This window comes from Polyodon spathula, chromosome 11 (assembly GCF_017654505.1).
Source record: "Polyodon spathula isolate WHYD16114869_AA chromosome 11, ASM1765450v1, whole genome shotgun sequence".
NCBI lineage: Eukaryota > Metazoa > Chordata > Actinopteri > Acipenseriformes > Polyodontidae > Polyodon > Polyodon spathula.
The window spans coordinates 10,877,053-10,895,449 of NC_054544.1; the positions used below are offsets into that span (position 1 = coordinate 10,877,053).

Sequence of the window (18,397 nt, forward strand, 5' to 3'; positions counted from 1 at the left end):
CTGAGCCTTGGGATTTGCATAACTCTCCCATGATTCCAACAACCAGCAATCAGTACATTAAAACAGTTTCTCAGAATTTCCTTAGCCTACCTTTTTTGAATGAAAATATCATTATTTAAAATGCTGACACTGACTATATCACTAAGTTGTTCTGTGGCACAATTCCATGACAAGAAGGAAGTCTTTACATACGCATAAAGAGAAGTTTTGTGGAGATTCACCAAACACAAATATTATCGAGGTCCTACTATTCTATATGTTGTAAAACAAAGCCAGCAATACATTTTGTGTTCTGTGTGAAAAACAACATTGCCAAGCTCATAGTTTTGAAGATTATGGTAACTTGCGCGCATAATAATAATATAATAATAATAATAATAATAATAATAATAATAATAATAATAATAATAATAATAATAATAATAATAATAATATTGCACTTTAAAATACTTAGTTAATAAAAAGGATCAATGAAGGAATTTGTAAAGAAACACAATTGAGATTGCAATAAGTTGTATAAATGTATAACAATAAAATAATTTTGTTTGAAAATATCAGTTCAACTATACTACTATTGTCTAGCAGTCTACTGACAGCTGGAGATGTACCGGGCTTCAAATGCTATTACTGGTATTATCTCTAGTGTGTCCAATAGGAATGCGTGGGCGGGGTCGTGTATTTATTTCCAGTATTTTGGATCGTTTCCAAGTCGTGTCTGGTGTGGATTGACATCGATGACTTCACTCGCGTCGCTCTGTCCAGTGTGGATGCATCTTAATGGTTACAACTCTTGTGTCTGATTCAGACAAGGAATAGAGCTTTTTTTGTGCGCATTAATACAATATTTAAAAAAAAGTTAATATAGTATACATTTAGAACAATTGGCCTTATTTCAATAGTTATCAGGAACCTTCTCCAGAACTAAAAAGATACCAAAATTCAGGCTCTAACTCGTTTCCGTTTAAGGTATCCGCTGCATAAACAGCCTACAGATCAACACTTGAGATAGTGAATATCAATTGTGTAAATATGCAGAAATATAATTCATTTGGAACGGCTCACCGAAGCATAGTTCTTGAAACAGCCATTTATAATTACTTTCAACACGCTGGCTTTCAGATCCCAATTGTTTACTTCCAGAAGTCCATTCACTGGATGAGCCATATGTGCTGAAAATGGCTCATCAAGTAGACTTGAGCAAAGGTAGTTAAATGTTTTTTGATAACCTGTTTTTAGATAAATGCAATCTATTTTACTGTGGCTTTGGGTGTTGGGTAATCCAGCATACTAAAAGTCTCTTCATAATGTGTCTTTCTAATCACTATCAGAACAGCTTCTGAGCATTTTAATAGCTTCATTAGCAGTTGCATTAAATCATATTTTGTTTTCAATATAACTGTCATTGTTGCCATAGAAAGCTACTTTGCCCCTAAATGGAGCTAATGTTGCTGGGGCGGGGTAATGCGGCTTTATTTAAATGTGAAAATACATAGATATGCAAGGTGCTGTATGTGGCTTGATCTCTGGCCTTTTCTGAAGCAAGAAGTTCAGTACAGGCATGGTTGTGTTTTTAACACTTACATTTCAGATGCTTGAAGGCATACGTTCAGATAGGTTCATCAATAAAACTGGGGTTGCCTCCAAGCTCAGCATTTTTGCTGCTTGTGTCTGGAAGTGTTCACTTTCTGTTTCACTGACAGGTGCTGGAGCTGGCAGCATATTTCTTTACTGCTATAAGTGCAAAGTCTGCTGACCCATAGGAATCATTCTCACTGTTTTGTGTTTATTCTGACAAGTGTTTTCAGGATGTAGAATGTTTATTAAAATTTTTTTTTTTTTTGTCCTTCTGGAATTCCAAGGTTGTTTGTGTCTGGAGGCTTTGCATCAGACTTTATTATTTAAGAATGATTTGTAAGTGTTCATGATGGCTTACTGGTGGTGTAACGTCAGTAAGATCAATTGCATTATAGTGATGCTGGACTCTTACTTATTATTTCATCAATATTGCTTTAAAAGAAAATATTTTATTTGATCTTACCACCTTTATGTTGACGTGGTCAGTGAGATTGATATTTGTGCTCAGTGAAACCAGTTCTATTGATTGTCTGCATAAACTTTTTAAGTGTAACGGTTTCCTTTTAATAGTTTGTTGAATTTGAATGTTGCCAGACACAGTAGAGTAGTTTGTGCATGCAAGCTGTACTGAGAAAACTTGTATTATAATAATAATAATAATAATAATAATAATAATAATAATAATAATAATAATAATAACAAATCTTATACCAGTTTTGCAATTGCATGTGCTGGCTTGTATTCATGGTAACTCGGAAATAGTTGTTGAACGTTTACCTAACTGTCTTTACAGGATTGAGAAGGATTACTTGGCTGTTCTTAACACAATTATCTCCTGTGTAAAATAGTGAGGCTACTGTAAAATAATGTTTATCTGTAATTTCTGAAAAAAACACTGGCACAGAAATGATAAGAGAACTGGTTTCACGTACTCTGATTTGCACCAACCCTGAACTACCTTAAGCGGCCATAAGACAAACAGACAGGCGTTTTTATCTACAGTAGTGCCTTCAACTGATCAATACTTTAGTATCCTTTTCTAGTTTGTTGACAGGAACATAGTACTAGGAGAGTGCTTGATTTGTTTTTTGAAAGGTGTTTTTTTTTTTTTTTTTTTTTTTTTTTAATTTAAATTAAATTTTATTTATTTTTAACCCCAAGAGTTTCCCCACTGCACTGGGATTAGATTGTTCTTGCATTTTCTTCATCCTTTGCTCCTTGTAATACCCTGTAATTCTTTGCCTTTTTAATTTATCCGTTAAAATGAATTTACTGTAGTCCTGTTCTGATCACGTTCATACTGTTTAGTAAGCGTAGCTTGAATTTTTTGGGGGGTTTCTTTTGTTTTATGTGCTTTGTGGTGTACGTCTTCTTTGGTTGCTGTGGTAGTTAAATACGTTTCTTTTTTTTTTAATAGCTCATCTGAGAAGTCCTTTCCCTGGAGATCCCCAGGTACAGTACAACATTTGCTATGCATAACGTTCTTTATTTTTAAATTAATATTATGTCACACACCATTGAGATCGTTGAGGAATGTGGGTGTTAAAAAGCAAGTGATTTAGAAAGAAAAGACACAATATTTTCTTCTTGTAACAGACCGCTGACTTGAATCAAGAGTTTTTTGCATTGTACATTAAAAATGAAAAGAAGTTAATTGAACGAAACGTATTATTGATGATGAACCGGAGATGTTTTCAGTCCAAGTAGCAAACGTTGAGTGTTTTGAAAGCCAGACTAGAGATTTTTCATAACCTTTTGAACCACTAAGATAGGGCAGAACTGATGTAGTTTACCTGCTACTGTTTATACTGTCAGGATAAGATAACAGTGATTTCATTGTAATTTTTTTAATTGGCAGACTTGGAACACTGTTGTTTAGCTCAGTTGGTAGTTATATAGTAATTATATAGTTTACTATACAGTGGGTTTCTGTTTTAAGGATTTTACCATTTCAATAAAGAACTGAAGAAGTGGTTTCTGTTAATTCCTTCTGGGGATGGGGGAATCATACCCAGCTTCAAAACTTGCAGGATTCAGGAAAAACGTTTAAGGGTTTGCATGAGAACATTCAGTCCATTTAACAAGACTTGATTTGATTTGGGGGGGGGGGGGGGGGGGGGTAGCGTTAATGACTGGTTGATCTTTTCCATATGACTCTTCTCAAGAAATGTCTACTAGGAAAGAAAAAAAGTTGGTTTAAGAAAAAAATAGATATTTCCAGCATTGAATTTGAGTCATCAATGTGTTTGCGCTGTATTGGAGTACATGTCTTTGTGAATAATAGCAGCTGCCACAGCCTAGTTCAGTGTGAATGCAAATTGCAATCTAATGATTACAGCCTGCCTTAGTTTTCATGAAGCGATATCTGCTTCTCCACATCACCCTGCAGCCTACACTTAGTGCTTCAGGTACCATTGTGGTGCTGAAGTACAGTAAGATGCAGAGTCATTTATTGATGGGTCACCACAAGCAGTCTGAAGACTAAGCCTTGGTGTCTTACAGAACAAACAGTGAACCAGTGGGGGGAAGAAAAATATGTTTTCTACCAAAATCATTTACCAGTATCCAGGGAAATCATGACCTTTTGGTGAGGCTCATGCAGTTTGGTTTGCCAGTGCTTCAGGGATTAAACAACAACACAGTCTACTGTAATGAAGAGAATCTGGGGGTCTTTAATTGTAATGGCTTATGATCCCTGTATGGTTCTTTTATTGTTTTGAATATGTGGCATTCTGATCATGACAAAAATAACCTGAAGGACTGCTGTTACTACTTTAATTGGTTTAATTGTGTTGGTGCTGCGTTTCTTAAGACCTACTGCAGATCAATGGCCATTAAAGTTATTTGTTCTGGTTGCTAACGGTTTCAGAAATTCTTTTCTCATAATTTCATTAAACCATAGCTTTTATTTATTTTTTGCTCTTATAGTACCATCTCTCCAGAAATGTAATTATTATTATGTTTTTTAATTCTATGCTATGTTGATTGTGCTTTTGTTTTTCCAACTTGCCTTTGCAGTTTTTTTTATTTATTTATTTTTTTACTGCTATATGCTTTTACTCCATCTATACCTCCAGGGTATATAGTCCCAAGATCTCTGCTACAGCCCATTTAATTGGTTAAATCACACCCGTCCAAACTTGTATGGAAACCCTTGAAGTCTATGCAGAAAGGAAAAAAAAATAATCAGCAGATTTATATAAATATCCTGAAATGTTGTGGTTCTTTTAATTGTATTCTTGATCAGTAAAGCAGAAGAGAGGTTTCAGTGAAAGATGCTCCTTGTCTGTTTCTGTCTTCAGCTGGACAAAAGCCTGTCCAGCTTCCTGCCAAGTGTGCATTTGACGCCAAGCCCCATTCATGCCGCTTTATCATTTTCCCAGCCTTCCTGTAGTTCTTTGTATGCTTTGAAGTTGTAATACTCGGTTAGGGTTTTTTCTCTTTTTGTCTAGGCTGTTCTGTTATGACAAACAAAGATAATTCTGTAACTTGTTTGAGTCGGTTGTTCTCTAGTACACATGCACCACGGAGCCTTGCATTGTTCCACTGGATGATAGTAATAATTATTGTCTATTTTGAGACACATGATGCCTCTTTCCTTGAAGGTTTAACAAACCTGTTCTCTCACTTTCAGATGCCCCAACGGCAGGAGTGACCAAACCGAGAGCAACTGACATTACTCAATCCAACACTTATCGTGTCCGAATTGAACAGGAGCAAGTCCAGCTGTACTCCCCTGAACAGACCTCTCTCCATGAAAGTGAGGGTCTGTTAAATACATTAAGGCTTTTTTCAGTTTGTTTCATCATTGGAAGTATTCATATTACAGTAAATTGCTAAGCAGTTAACTAACATTTAGTTTCCATCTCCTTTTCTCCAGGGTCTTTTGGGAATTCACGCAGCTCAACACAAATGAATTCATACTCTGATAGTGGTTACCAAGAAGCAAGCAGTTACTACAGCAGCCAGAACCTGGTCAAGCCTGAGTTTAGACCTCAGCATTCATTCCCTGGAAGTGCAAATAATGCCAATCTTATGAGAAATACCAGAGCAGAAGGACAAACTCTAGTTCAGGTACTGTACACCTATGGATAATGTGCAAACATTTTGTTGACCAAGATTTTAGGATAGTTTTACTTTTCAGTAAGGCAAATGGTTCAATACTGGTACCACATTTTTTGTTTTAAGGCTATATTAATTTTGTTTAACTGCACCATATTACACATTTGTTACTTATACAGAATTGTTTCGTTTTAGTGGAGATTATTTTGTAGAATAAGGCTTTACTTTTCTAAAACATTTTTGTTGTTGCTTTAAACCTTAGGCACCCATAAACATTCCAGGAACAGCTGTCCGGGTGATGAGAAGAGTGAGTTCTGTTCCATCTAGAACACAGTCTCCGGCCTACGGCAGCAGCATTTCACCTTCGCGCGGTTCCTTAAGGACGTCCCTGGGTAGTGGATATGGCTCGCCCGCAGTTACTGAACCCAAACCACTCACAAACATGTACTCAACCACAACACTACCATCTTCACAACAAGCAGGTTCCCCTTTCAGTGCCCAGAAGTCGAATTCCCCCGCGGCTATAAGGCGACTAAGCTCCCTTACATCCAGACAGTCTGTGAACTCCAGCAGAGATACTTCCCCATACCAAGTGCTGGGGAAGTCGGGCCGCATGGGCTCTCCTCTTACTCTGCTAGACTCTCAGACAAGAGTGGGGTCCCCGTCACACAGCCAGCAGACTGGCTCTTCATCCCCCCTTCGTTCCGGCATGACTGCAGTGCCTCAGCATTATGGATCGACTTTGCAAAGAACACTCCATCACGAGACGGATCAGTATGGACAGCAATCATATGAAGTCTACGAGAGGATGATCCCACCTCGCCCGGACAGCCTTACAGGTTGGTAACTGAGCTGAATAGACGTCAAAGCATTTTCTAACCTTGCTGTACTCTTAAAACTGTCATCTTTTTTTCAAGTGTCTGTTTAGATTTTCGTTTTCTATAAATGTAACCCTGTTGAGGGCAGGATGTAGCGAACTAAAATGTCACATTTATTGTGTATTGCAACAGCAGTCATGCTTTTTATTTTGTTTTCTCAATTTTTATGACTCCGGTTATGTCACACAATCTGGCTTGAGGAAAAATTCATAGGTAGGACGTGGTGAACACTGTCAAAGGCATTCAATCAAAAAGACATTTCAAGCAGATTTTTGTAGCATTATAAATAAACCAAATAATAAATAGCTGCTGAAGAGCATTACACAAAGATAACTGCATTAACTAATTCTCTCTTTTAGTTGTATGGGTTTTAGTTCTGTTTTTATTCACTTAAGAGAATAATAATGTAGGTGTTTTTTTTTTTTTTCAGAACTAGGAATTACCTATTACAATGTTATCCCAGGGTAGAGGCGTCCGCATGTACTTTAAATTCAGATCGTCTAGCAAGTAGTAAGTTTTCATGTGTATTACTTTAATGAATATATATTATATATATATATATATATTTATGATATAATATATATAAATATAGATACTATATATATATATATATATATTGTGTGTAGTTTTTTTATGGCCATGATGGAGATGAAAATTTCTGTTTTGTGGTGGTTAAGTAATCATAACTTCAGTTCCCTTTTACTTCATCATGAAAGCTACATTTTCACAAAATGGTCTGTATTTGTTTGCCTTCTGTCAATAGATTATTTGCTGGTTGCTATTTGTCTTTATAATACTGCTCTGTTAGACCCTAAGCCCTTTTTCAAAAGCATTCTCATAGATAGCGGTATTGATTTTCCTAATTGGGTTATTAAGTCCTGGAAATCTACTCAAAGCAATTTTTGATTTGTTGTTTGTGCTGGCATCTATACTTTGTGTACATTTTGAGTGTGCATAGCAATATCCAATATGTCACCATTCCACACTAGAGAATGCAGAGATTATTTGAAAATACACAATATAATCAACATACAGTGTAGTGCCCAAGAAAGCCATGCTGTTTATCAACATCATCAGGATCAAAACAGGTCTCGGGCAAGTGGTTTGCATAATAAAAAGAAAATACGAATGTGATCCGAAGATAATGTGGTTTTATAAAACAATGATCTTGCAGAATGCTTTAATGTTGATATAATTGGAAAACGGACTGCTGCCTTTGTGGGCAATCAGTTTATTAATCGGTCAGGGAATATTAATTTTCTTCCCTTCTCAGAGCCAAAGAACAAATAATTTTCTGCATTTGAGTATCTTCTAGAACAATATGAAATATGAAAAGGGTTGGAACGCTCAATGCAAGTTACTGAGAGGATTGTTTCCTGGGGATGTTTCTGTCTGTGTAAATATGTATGAGAGTACAGCTTATCCAGTTGTAATGAGACTCAGTTATTGAGAGTATCGTCGTGGAGGAACATGTCGCTCTTGCATTTCTACATGTAACTATTGTATTTACAGCCATGTCTGACATTTGTTTCATTTGTACAGGTCTGAGTTTTTTAAATCTTTGATGGCTGGCATAGCTTCCTCCATTACCAGAAGAAGCATTTCTTGTCCAATGTGTTTGCACATCTTTTATAGACATTAAAGAATCGTGAGCTTAACTTTCCATCTCCAAAACAAAATTCGGTTCATGGTTTGCAATCCAAAAAGGAAAATCTCACTAAAACAGCAGTCTGCCTCATTTAATTCGATTGTTCAAATCTCCTTCCACAGGGTTTAGTTTCCTTTTAGGAACAGTCTGGCCTATTTTACTGCACTTCTCAGAAATAACTAATGCTGAATACTACATGCCCATTTTAAATAGGTGGTCATGATATTATTGAATTAATTTTGTATTCAAAGTCATTGACCATTTGACCCAAAAAACCAAAAATAGTGTTTTTATTTCAAGTTGCCTGATCTAGTTTCATGTTTCATTTTAGGTCACAGCTGTGTAATTCCCAACTGCTCGTATCAGTACAGTTTTGTGACACAAGTTACATTTTAGACATCTTGCTAATAATGCATATCTATTGTACACATTGCTGAAGAGATTGACTAGCCCTTCACAGTTTCATCTACTGTTGAGCTATCTGCAAAACTTTAATCCCATGTTTTTAACCTGATGACCCTCTGAAAAGACAAGACAAACTTAGTTATTGATTTGTGTCAATAGGTTTTGTGTTTTACTCTTTACATCTAAAGCGATTCAGCTTTTGACTCCTCCTGGGAGTGCTGTTTACTGCAGGTAATTCAGCGTTTGCTCATTTCAATGAAAACCCCACTGTAAACTCTCCCCTCATGAAACACACAAATGTCACTTGCTTTTCAGCAGTGTTTTGTGATGGCAGGAAAAGTCAGTGCTGAGTGATAAATAGTAGGAGTTCATTTGGGTATTTTATGATGCATTCATCTAGAATGTGTAAGTGTGCCACCCACACCTAATTATTTGTAATTCCACCTAAAAATGCATGACTAGTTTTGGTACATCGATCATTCATTATGAGTATTAGGTTGAATGGATTTGTAATCAAATGTTACACAGCATATGCTCTCTGTTAGTAAAATGAAATCTACCCATATAAATGACTGGAATAACAATAAGCCTGCACTTCCTGTAACTGCATGTTGAGGTGTTTGGTTGCTGGATAGTCTCTGGCATTATCTGTTCAAGCCTGCTCTGCCCCCTCCCCAGCCCCCAGACACATACTTCTCCCATCAGCAAACACCTTTTAACCTGTGTAAGTGTGAGACATGTGACTACAAGCCTAGCCACATTGTTCAAGGCGTGGCCATTAGACACTTGGAGGCAAACTACAGGGAAGAGACGTTGAGCAACCACCAGTGTAACATTAGACAGAAACCGCAGCATGCACCGTTCTAAAATTCTTTCTATGTCATTAGGTAGATTCCAAGCATGTACTTAACTTCACAATGTTGTGTGATCATTGGCTTATTTCTGTTTAGTTTATTGGAGTGTGGTTCAGTAGCAAACTAGATATTTTTTTACAATTTTAGTGCTTTTTACTGGACTTAGGAGTCCTTGGAGTTTAGAAGTTTTAACATGCAGCCATACGTTATTTTTTAGGCTTGAGAAGCTCATATGCCAGTCAGCACAGTCAACTGGGGCAAGATCTCCGGTCAGCCATGTCTCCAGACTTGCATATAACCCCCATCTACGAAGGCAGGACACTTCAAAGCCCCCTGTACCGCAGTCCAAACCACGGAGCAGTGGAGCTTCACCATGGGACCCAAACGGCAGTCTTCCGGGCTGGCTCAGGTAAGGACGTTTTTTATATTTGAATGATCTGTTGTGAGAGAGCTGGTGGACAGATGTCTTGGTATTCCACCTCAACATGAAAGGCAAAGATGCCAAGCAGTCATTGAACTACAAAACCAAGTCCATTCCACAGTAATGACTGGAGTAGGTAAGAGCAGCAGAAGCTAAAGGACTCGGGGGGCCGCAGTTTGGATAATCTTTAACATTTTAAAATTCAGTCCACGTTGCACTGTGCCTGCCTCCAGCAAGCACTCAATTCAGTTTATGCTGCAGAGTCCAGATCCTTTCAGTCTGATAGGTCTAGTTATAAATTGTATTGCCGCACAGAGGAGTCCTTTTAGATAAATGCCTGTAATGTGTTTACTCTGCAGTATATTGAAAGGTTGCTGTGTTTAGTTTCTTGGTCTCTAGGATGTGTATCCTACTTCATTAGAAAGAAATGCAATTTGATTCGTTTGCATCTTTTGTGTTTTATAACATGTGTGTCAGTAACCCCCACTATGACTGTAATTTAACATTAGAGCTATCAATATAATAAAGTTGATGACCATTATATTAAAAGTATGTACAGAATCGTATCGATTAAGAATTTGCAATGAATGCAGAAATATAAGTGTGACCTGCAGATGGATGGATTTGCAGACAATTTTTGCTAAATGATGTTAATACCAAGGCAATTGGATAAGTGTTGCAGTATGTTTGATATTATTTTTAACCTTTTGTCCTTACCTGGTTTTCGCTAGGTGTTGGGAATCTGCAGAGGACTTCCAGTCAGCGCAGTGCTGTAACGTACCAAAGAAGTAACTATGCCCTGAACCCCACAGCCACCTACGCTGAACCCTATCGATCAACGCTGTATAGACCTTCTGAATCGAACTATTCCAGGCATGCGGCACCAGTTGATGATGTCACAACAAGGTCCCCTTCCATCGACAGCATTCAGAAAGACCCCAGGTAAACCTGTTTATTAACGAGGCTTTGGGATACTTTAAGATGGCAGACCTGTGTCATTTTCATTCATCCAGGCAGAAGGACCTAGGCTACTACTATTTTGTAGTAAATTAGTTATTTTAGAAAGATTTTGGTACCCTTATCTTTCACCTGGCAGAATTTTTTTTTTCTTTATATAGTTTTAAGTAGTACTAGTTTTACAGCATCATTTCAAATCTAAATTGTGCATAACCTATGAATGATGTATTCCTATTTTAAGTGCTTTTAACACATTTTGAAATCGAGAGAAGAGGCAAGAATCTACTCAACATGTATTTAAGTGCTAAAGGGTGATTTTGGTGATGATATAAAAGCAGTAGACTAGACATGGGGGAGAAAGTATTTCCTAAACTTAAAAAAAAAAAACTTTTCATCACAGCGTTCCTCTGGTAACCTAGAAACAATACTTTCAGTATTACCAAATACAACTGTAAGGCCCTCGGGCTAATTTCAATCAAACAGACTTCAATTTGACTTGCTTACAGCTGTGTTAAAGCAAGACCACAAGCAACTGTGCGGACTGCAAATACATATTCATTGCCTGTGCATTTTTCCAACATATGACCTATCAAGGGAAATCACACTGAAGTGAATCACACTCAAGCTATATAGAAAGAAACAATGCTGTATACCTGGTGATGCAGTAGACAAAGTGAGCCAGGATGTTTCTTTTATGTTTGTTTGAAAATCATGTATGGGTCAAGTTTTTCTTCAATTTTAGAATAGTGCAATAATTAAGACATTTCTTGCAGGAAGTTCTAAAGTAAATGCACAATGGTAACCATACTGTCAATCACACTGTGCAGCATCCTTAGTTTAATTATCCTTTAACATGCATTGAAGACCTGTAGTTTATAGCACTTGATTTAATTAAAATACAGAAATCCAGCTACAAGCACATTCCCTATAGCACAAACCATGTAAAACTGAAATCAGTTCATATTGTTCTTTAGTCATGCTATAAAAATGCTGGTAAGAATTCCTTTTCTGTTAACAGATATGTATACAGAAAGATATCTGAGGTTGCTGCGGTTATCAGAAAATGCACTGTACAAATAAAACAAAACAATTTTGCATGCAAGTGACATGTGTGATTTATAGTATTCACACATTGTCAAACGCTTTCTGTTAACAGAGGGAAAAATAAAAATAAAACATGAATTGCATGAATTGCCACCTGACGAACCTTCAAAGGTTTTAAACTACCTTCGAATTCCTGGCTAGCAAACGAGCCTTCGAGCACAGCCCTAGAAAATATTGTTTGACTTATTACCTAAAGCAATTGCTCTGAGCTTTAGGTTTTCCAGGGCTTTGTATTTTCATACTGCTGTTTTCTCTCTCTCTTTTGAAATAGGGAGTTTGCATGGCGTGACCCAGAATTGCCAGAGGTGATTCATATGCTGCAGCATCAATTCCCGTCTGTTCAAGCTAATGCAGCGGCTTACCTTCAGCACCTGTCCTTTGGAGATAATAAAGTGAAAGACGAGGTACCAAGCATGATACTGAACAACTAGTACAGTAAACCATGTTTTTTTTCATAACAGGACCTTTTCCAGTTTTCCACTTGTTATTGATTGATTCGCCCTGAATGGCTCAGCAGGGTACTGAAATGTACCCCTGGAGTTCCATGCCGACAGCCTCCGAATTTTCTGCTTTCAGGCACTACAGCGGTGATCAAAAGTCCTTGTTTGCTTTTATCAAATTTCATTTTAATGGTAAAATCTGGAACATTTTTTGTTTTTATTTTATTTTATTGTCATAATTCAGAATACGTAAACCTGTGCATCTAGGAGTATACAGATTAAAAAGCGGCCAATTTGTTTTTAGTTGAAAGCACTTTGGAGGTTGTACACACAGATCAACCTAATTGTGTGATTTAAAAGTTTAACCAGCTTTCAATTGCACATATATACATATATATATTTGGGATGGAACCAATACAGCGGTTTGGAATAATCTTCCTTTAAGGTCTAACTGAACCGACACATTTGTGCGTGTGTGCGTGTGTGTGTGTGTGATGATTCAAATGCTTCATAAATATAAATACATGTATATGCATGTTGGTATCATATACGTAGGTGGGAATGTGAGATTTCTGTGTCGGAAGTTAAAAGATGAATTTCTTTAAGGTGTGCCGCCATGGAGGGATCAAGCACTTGGTTGACCTTTTAGACCATAAAGTCTTGGAAGTCCAGAAGAATGCTTGCGGTGCGCTGCGAAATCTTGTTTATGGAAAAGCAATGGATGAAAACAAAGTAGCAGTGAGGAACGCTGGCGGAGTCCCTGCTTTGTTAAGAGTGTTGAGAAAAACTGTAGACGCAGAAGTAAGAGAGCTTGTCACCGGTAAGTGGCCTTTTGTTGTGACCTGTTATTTATTTTGTAGCAGTCCATTAAACCGATCTATCCTGTTTTATCAATTCAGTTCAGTGCTTTTTTTGTGATTCATTATCACAAACAAATGATAAAATAAATCAGCAGCTCAAATGGAACTTCAGAACAGCTGTATGGGGTCTCAAACCTTTCCGATGATGGTAATAAGTGTACCCAGCATGACAGCAGTCATTTTAGGCAGTCCTTTTTGTTTCTTGCTGTGGTTGCTTCCAGCAAATTCTTGTGAATGATGTCAGCTTAGTGCTGAAAGTGAAATTGTGTACAGGAGTTAGGAAATTCAGGAATGTTGAGTGCAACACAGGCTTCTCTGACATTTTGAGTCACTTATTGAGCATTTAACATTCATTTCTTGTGGCCTTTTGATGGCGACGGCACCTTAGTTACAATTGAGTCATGTCTTTAAATCAATTAAGAACAGTGTGTATGCTGAGAATGTAAGTAAGAACTGCAAAGTATTAAGTACAGCTGACACTGTAGTGACATAATGAGCTTAGCAGTAAATGTTCTCTCTTTTAAGATCTTGAGCAGGACAGGATTCAGATACTTGAACTGGCGAGTGTGATCATGATTAACTGAAGGACAATCCTCTCATCTAGGTTCTTCAAAGCTGGAGCCACAAGCCTGTGCTTCTGCAGCTTTTAACTAAGGGGTTACTGCAGGCAATTGAGTTTTATACAAAATGAAAGCAGGGGTGAAACGGTTCCTTGTGTATTGATGAATACTCTCTTACATGATCTATGTTGCAGGTAAATCCGAGACATGGTAATGTGTGTACCCACTGCTATCTTAATCCGGTTTTTCAATGATAGGTACATGTGATGTTTTTGGACTGAATAGAAGTTCGACCATTTTGTTTTAAGTTGTGTTTTCTTTAGTTTCTTAAGAATCCCTGCAGGTTGGTTCCAGTCCAACAGACGGACCTTTTCATGCAATTTTTTTTTATTTTCTTCCTTTTCTTGGTTCTAGTTATTTATTTATTTTTTTCATGCTTTCATTTTCTTTTCCCATTTGTTGAGAGTGTCTGCTGCTGCTTGGTCTAAAACACATTGTGCTTTTGGTCTTGTATTAGGATACCAATGATACATACCTGTGGTACGATTCGATATTTCATACAAAGAGAGGATCACGATTCATTGATACACAGTTAATCATTACAGCAATAGCTATGTTGTCTTGGTGAAGTATGGTATTGCATCTTTAATTACTCTGTATAGTTTTCCTGTCTCTTTTTCCTATGTGATATTGAGCCACTTCTGTTGATCACTACACTGTTTCTAGTGGAAGAGCTAGAATTGCAGACACCAAATGTTGTTTTTAGTAAATGAAGTACTGTATGTACATCCATCCATTCATTATCGATCTGCTTCTCCTTGTGAGGGTCGCAACACTGTATGTACAGATCTGACTAAATGAAAAGAGCATTCTCAGGTGCTCATCTTGAATGCCTGTTCTTTAAACCAAGGCAAATGAGATGCAATCATTAAAATGGGCCTCCCATTGGCAACACAGGGACTTGCAATGAGCAGATTCTTTACTTCCTTTTAAAAAATAAAACAAAATAAAGGCAAGAATATTTAACTGTCACAATTTAGCTTTTACAAAACTGAAAAAATACAGCTGCCTACCTGTTTTGATTGTAGGTGGATATAATACTTTGATGTAATGGTAGTTTTTTGTGTGAGGAGGTGGAGGGGGTGGGAAGGTGGGGTCATAGTAATTGTTTAGACAAGAACAGTAGTGACATAATGACCTTAGCAGTGCATGTTCTTGCAAAACGAAAAAAGGAAATATATGTGGGTAGTCTCACTACTGGCTGACCTGCCACTGAGCTGTTGAAAAGGCAAATTTCACAACATTCCACCTCATCCTAAGTCAGAAGTCAGGTACCACACCCCAGGCTGGAGAACATGAGCACAAGCAGACACGTAGTGTGCAGCTTGGACTAAAACATGACTCCAGTTCAAATGGTCTGTTAAAGGAACTTGCCTGCTACACATCTACTTTCCACTTCACCTATGAGAGTTATGTTCTGTTCAAACCTAGTTGGAACAAAAGACCATCCGTTGTGTAGGGAGAATGAATCGACAAATGATTTTTGATCAAAAATACTTTTATATGCATAAAAGAAATACTGTTAATACAATCATTGGACACAAGCAAGCAAAGCAGGTCGCAGCATGAACCAATGTATACGCTTGCATCACAACACAGATGTCATATGGAGTCAATTCAAGGAAGAGACTGATGATTAAAAAACATTACATTAAATAATATGATTATTAACATTTCCACCCCCATTTCTTCCAATCAGTATAGATCCACCTTACTATCACACGCCTTGAACACATCTGGTAAGGGGGGGGGGGGGGGGGGGGCTCACCCAAATCTATAACATTCTATAGTGTGTCACATTTAAGCATTTTACAGACTGTCTTAACCTAATCTGTTCTTTGTTTGTGGTGTTCTGCTTTCACACTGTGATCACACATCTTGATTAGGTACCTGCTAACTTCGGCTATCTGCCCAGACGCCAAGAAAAGAGAGAATGTCTTGCTTAGCTAGTTACACATGCTTTAACCTATAGCAAAATATGAAAATAACATATAAGAAACTGCTAATCAAATACATAATTAATACTCTATGCAGAATGTCATCTTCTACAGTTGTAGTGTTTCTAAAAAAGCCATGGCAACAGCTGACACGCTAGCTGCTGATCTGTTAATTTTCATCTTTTGTTTCCCTCATCCCTGAAAGCCACAGCAAAGCCCATTAGAGAGCTAAAGCAGTGCCTCAGTGTGGTAATGTTCTAGAGGCACTTTATCTCTTCTGAGCCTGCGTAGTTGACAGAGGAAGGGTTCTGTTTTGCTCTAACATGATGTTTAACAGCAGCAGATGCCTGGGATATACAAATGCTTTACTGTATAGTACCTTTCAATGGTTTTCATAAGCATGTTGCATAAGCAGTGTATGTATACATGCAGGTTCAAATTCTTCCTGGGAAAATCAGTTTGATAAAATTCTCATATTGTTTTGACTATTTTATTTTTTAACCTCATACACCTTTTTTATTTTTTGAATTCTGTTGATTTTTAAAGGTTAAAAAGAAAATATGTTATCAAAGGGTATTCTCTTACTATCTAATTTAATGGCTTCAAGATGGAAGTGACGTGGCAGAAGCCTGCAGTTGTCACATTATTTGTAGATTCTCCTTGGGAGTTGCTGTTACACCCGTAATCAGATTATCAATAATAACGGACAGATTATTAGAGCTAATTAAATATGTTATCTTTCATCACCTCTGAAATATACAGACATGCTTTATGAAAAAGGATTTACTCCAACACAATGATGGAAGAGCTTTTTAAACTGGAATTAACTGGAATTTGTGACCCACAGTGGTCTCGGTCTGAGTGATGAGGATCCTGTGTGTATTCTTCATTGCAGTGGAAACTAACTGAATAACAAAGCTTCAAGGCTTTCATTATGTCTAAAAGGGATTCCTTTAACCAGATCAGTGATTTTCCTTTCATCCTTTCACCGCCTCATTCTCTGCATACATCCAAATCCACATTTGTACAGTGGCTGTTCTTGTCACCAGCGCTTTTAGATGTAGGGTCTGTCTTAATGAGTTGCCAAAGAGGAACTGGAGTGAAGATTTTACAAGTGGATTGATCGGTAAGGTGGAGCGACTAGAAAAAATGTCTTCATATATATATATATATATATATATATATATATATATATATATAATATATATATATATATATATATATGCAGAAGTTATTGTCTTCTAACTCATAACTAACAAGTTGCAGTTGGAACTTTGTAGATGTACAGTAGTACTAAAAAGACACACGTTTCAACAAAAAACAGTCTTCAATGTCTTTATGTGCCTCCAACCAACCAGCTGCTTTTAAAATCACAGCTGATGCAGGACAAACCTCTGAGAGATCTTAACCTCCTGCATTGTACGTGGTAATTATGTATTAAGACATCTTGCCATATGCAAATGTTGTCTAATTAGGTAACATTCACAGCATAGATCTAAGTGTGTTTTTTGTTTAATTGCTGTCACTTGCTGTACTAGGAGTGAGTATCTTTATGCAAACTGCAGTCTGATCTGTTCATACCAGAGTAGAATGGATAGTACACAACTCCATTCCCAAAGATGACTGCAAAAACAAGTTTAATGGTTGTATGCACTGATATTTACAACACAACCTGTGATGTGGATAGAATTACAAAAGAAGTGAATTCTGTTGCCGCAAGTATAGTTGTTCATGTAGCCATTGCTTTTACAGTTTAACCAGTATGTAAGGTTGCATCACTTTGTAAACCTGGAAGGCCAGTTCCTCCTCACCTGGCTAAGCCCACAAACAACTCTGTGAATAGATTCTCAGCCCTGTTATTTTGCAATACATTTCTGTGCTCAGTTGTTTGATATGAACCAACTGACAAGCAGGTCCATTATGGACAATCATCAAAGATGGATATTTTAAGCCTGCTAAACCCGATTCTCATTTTTCTGTTTATAAATGTTCATGGTTGCATGTTTAAAATCTATTTGCATTTAAGCATTTCAGTATGAATAATGTAATTAGAGGACTTGTGAACACAACTAATGAGCAGATGTTCTCATTAGTGCTAAATATGTTCTTGCATGCAAGTACTACTGACTAACTTCAAACTAATAATATAATCTATCCTTGCTTCATATTCACGACCAGCCGATACCGTTTTCTTTTAAATGTATATTATCAAATAATATTCAATGAAGCATGTATTTAAAAAAGCAGTACAACAATTTGCTTAGTACCTTTTTTCTTTATATTTCTACAGGAGTTCTGTGGAACCTGTCTTCATGTGATGCAGTGAAAATGACAATCGTTCGGGATGCCTTGAGTACTCTCACTAACACTGTGGTTATCCCACATTCTGGGTGGAGCAGCTCTTCCTTTGACGATGATCACAAACTTAAGCTCCACACATCACTTGTGCTTCGCAACACCACTGGCTGTCTCAGGTAACCTTAATCCCTTGCTGCAGTTGAGATTGTTTTACTAGGAAAGCATTCTATTGAAGTGTCTATTTCTTCTGTTGTAATGCCACCTAGAGGTGCAGTGACACAGAATTCCTGAATTAGGCAACCAGATCAAGAGATTTTTTCAAGCCACATTTTAAGGCA

At 37.2% G+C, this 18,397-nt stretch overlaps 1 protein-coding gene across 4 annotated transcripts in view; it reads left to right on the forward strand.

Annotated features, from left to right (window-relative positions):
* Positions 1 to 18,397, forward strand: part of LOC121323062 (plakophilin-4-like) — a 55,977-nt gene that overhangs the window by 32,007 nt on the left and 5,573 nt on the right. For 3 of the 4 annotated variants that reach the window (XM_041263787.1, XM_041263788.1, XM_041263791.1), the window contains 9 exons: positions 2,993 to 3,027; positions 5,210 to 5,341; positions 5,456 to 5,649; positions 5,900 to 6,476; positions 9,640 to 9,831; positions 10,575 to 10,785; positions 12,176 to 12,308; positions 12,951 to 13,164; positions 18,052 to 18,235. In XM_041263787.1, the coding sequence (XP_041119721.1) occupies positions 2,993 to 3,027; positions 5,210 to 5,341; positions 5,456 to 5,649; positions 5,900 to 6,476; positions 9,640 to 9,831; positions 10,575 to 10,785; positions 12,176 to 12,308; positions 12,951 to 13,164; positions 18,052 to 18,235 (1,872 nt within the window). The remainder of the gene's footprint in view (positions 1 to 2,992; positions 3,028 to 5,209; positions 5,342 to 5,455; positions 5,650 to 5,899; positions 6,477 to 9,639; positions 9,832 to 10,574; positions 10,786 to 12,175; positions 12,309 to 12,950; positions 13,165 to 18,051; positions 18,236 to 18,397) is intronic. The other variant, XM_041263789.1, reaches the window with a different exon arrangement.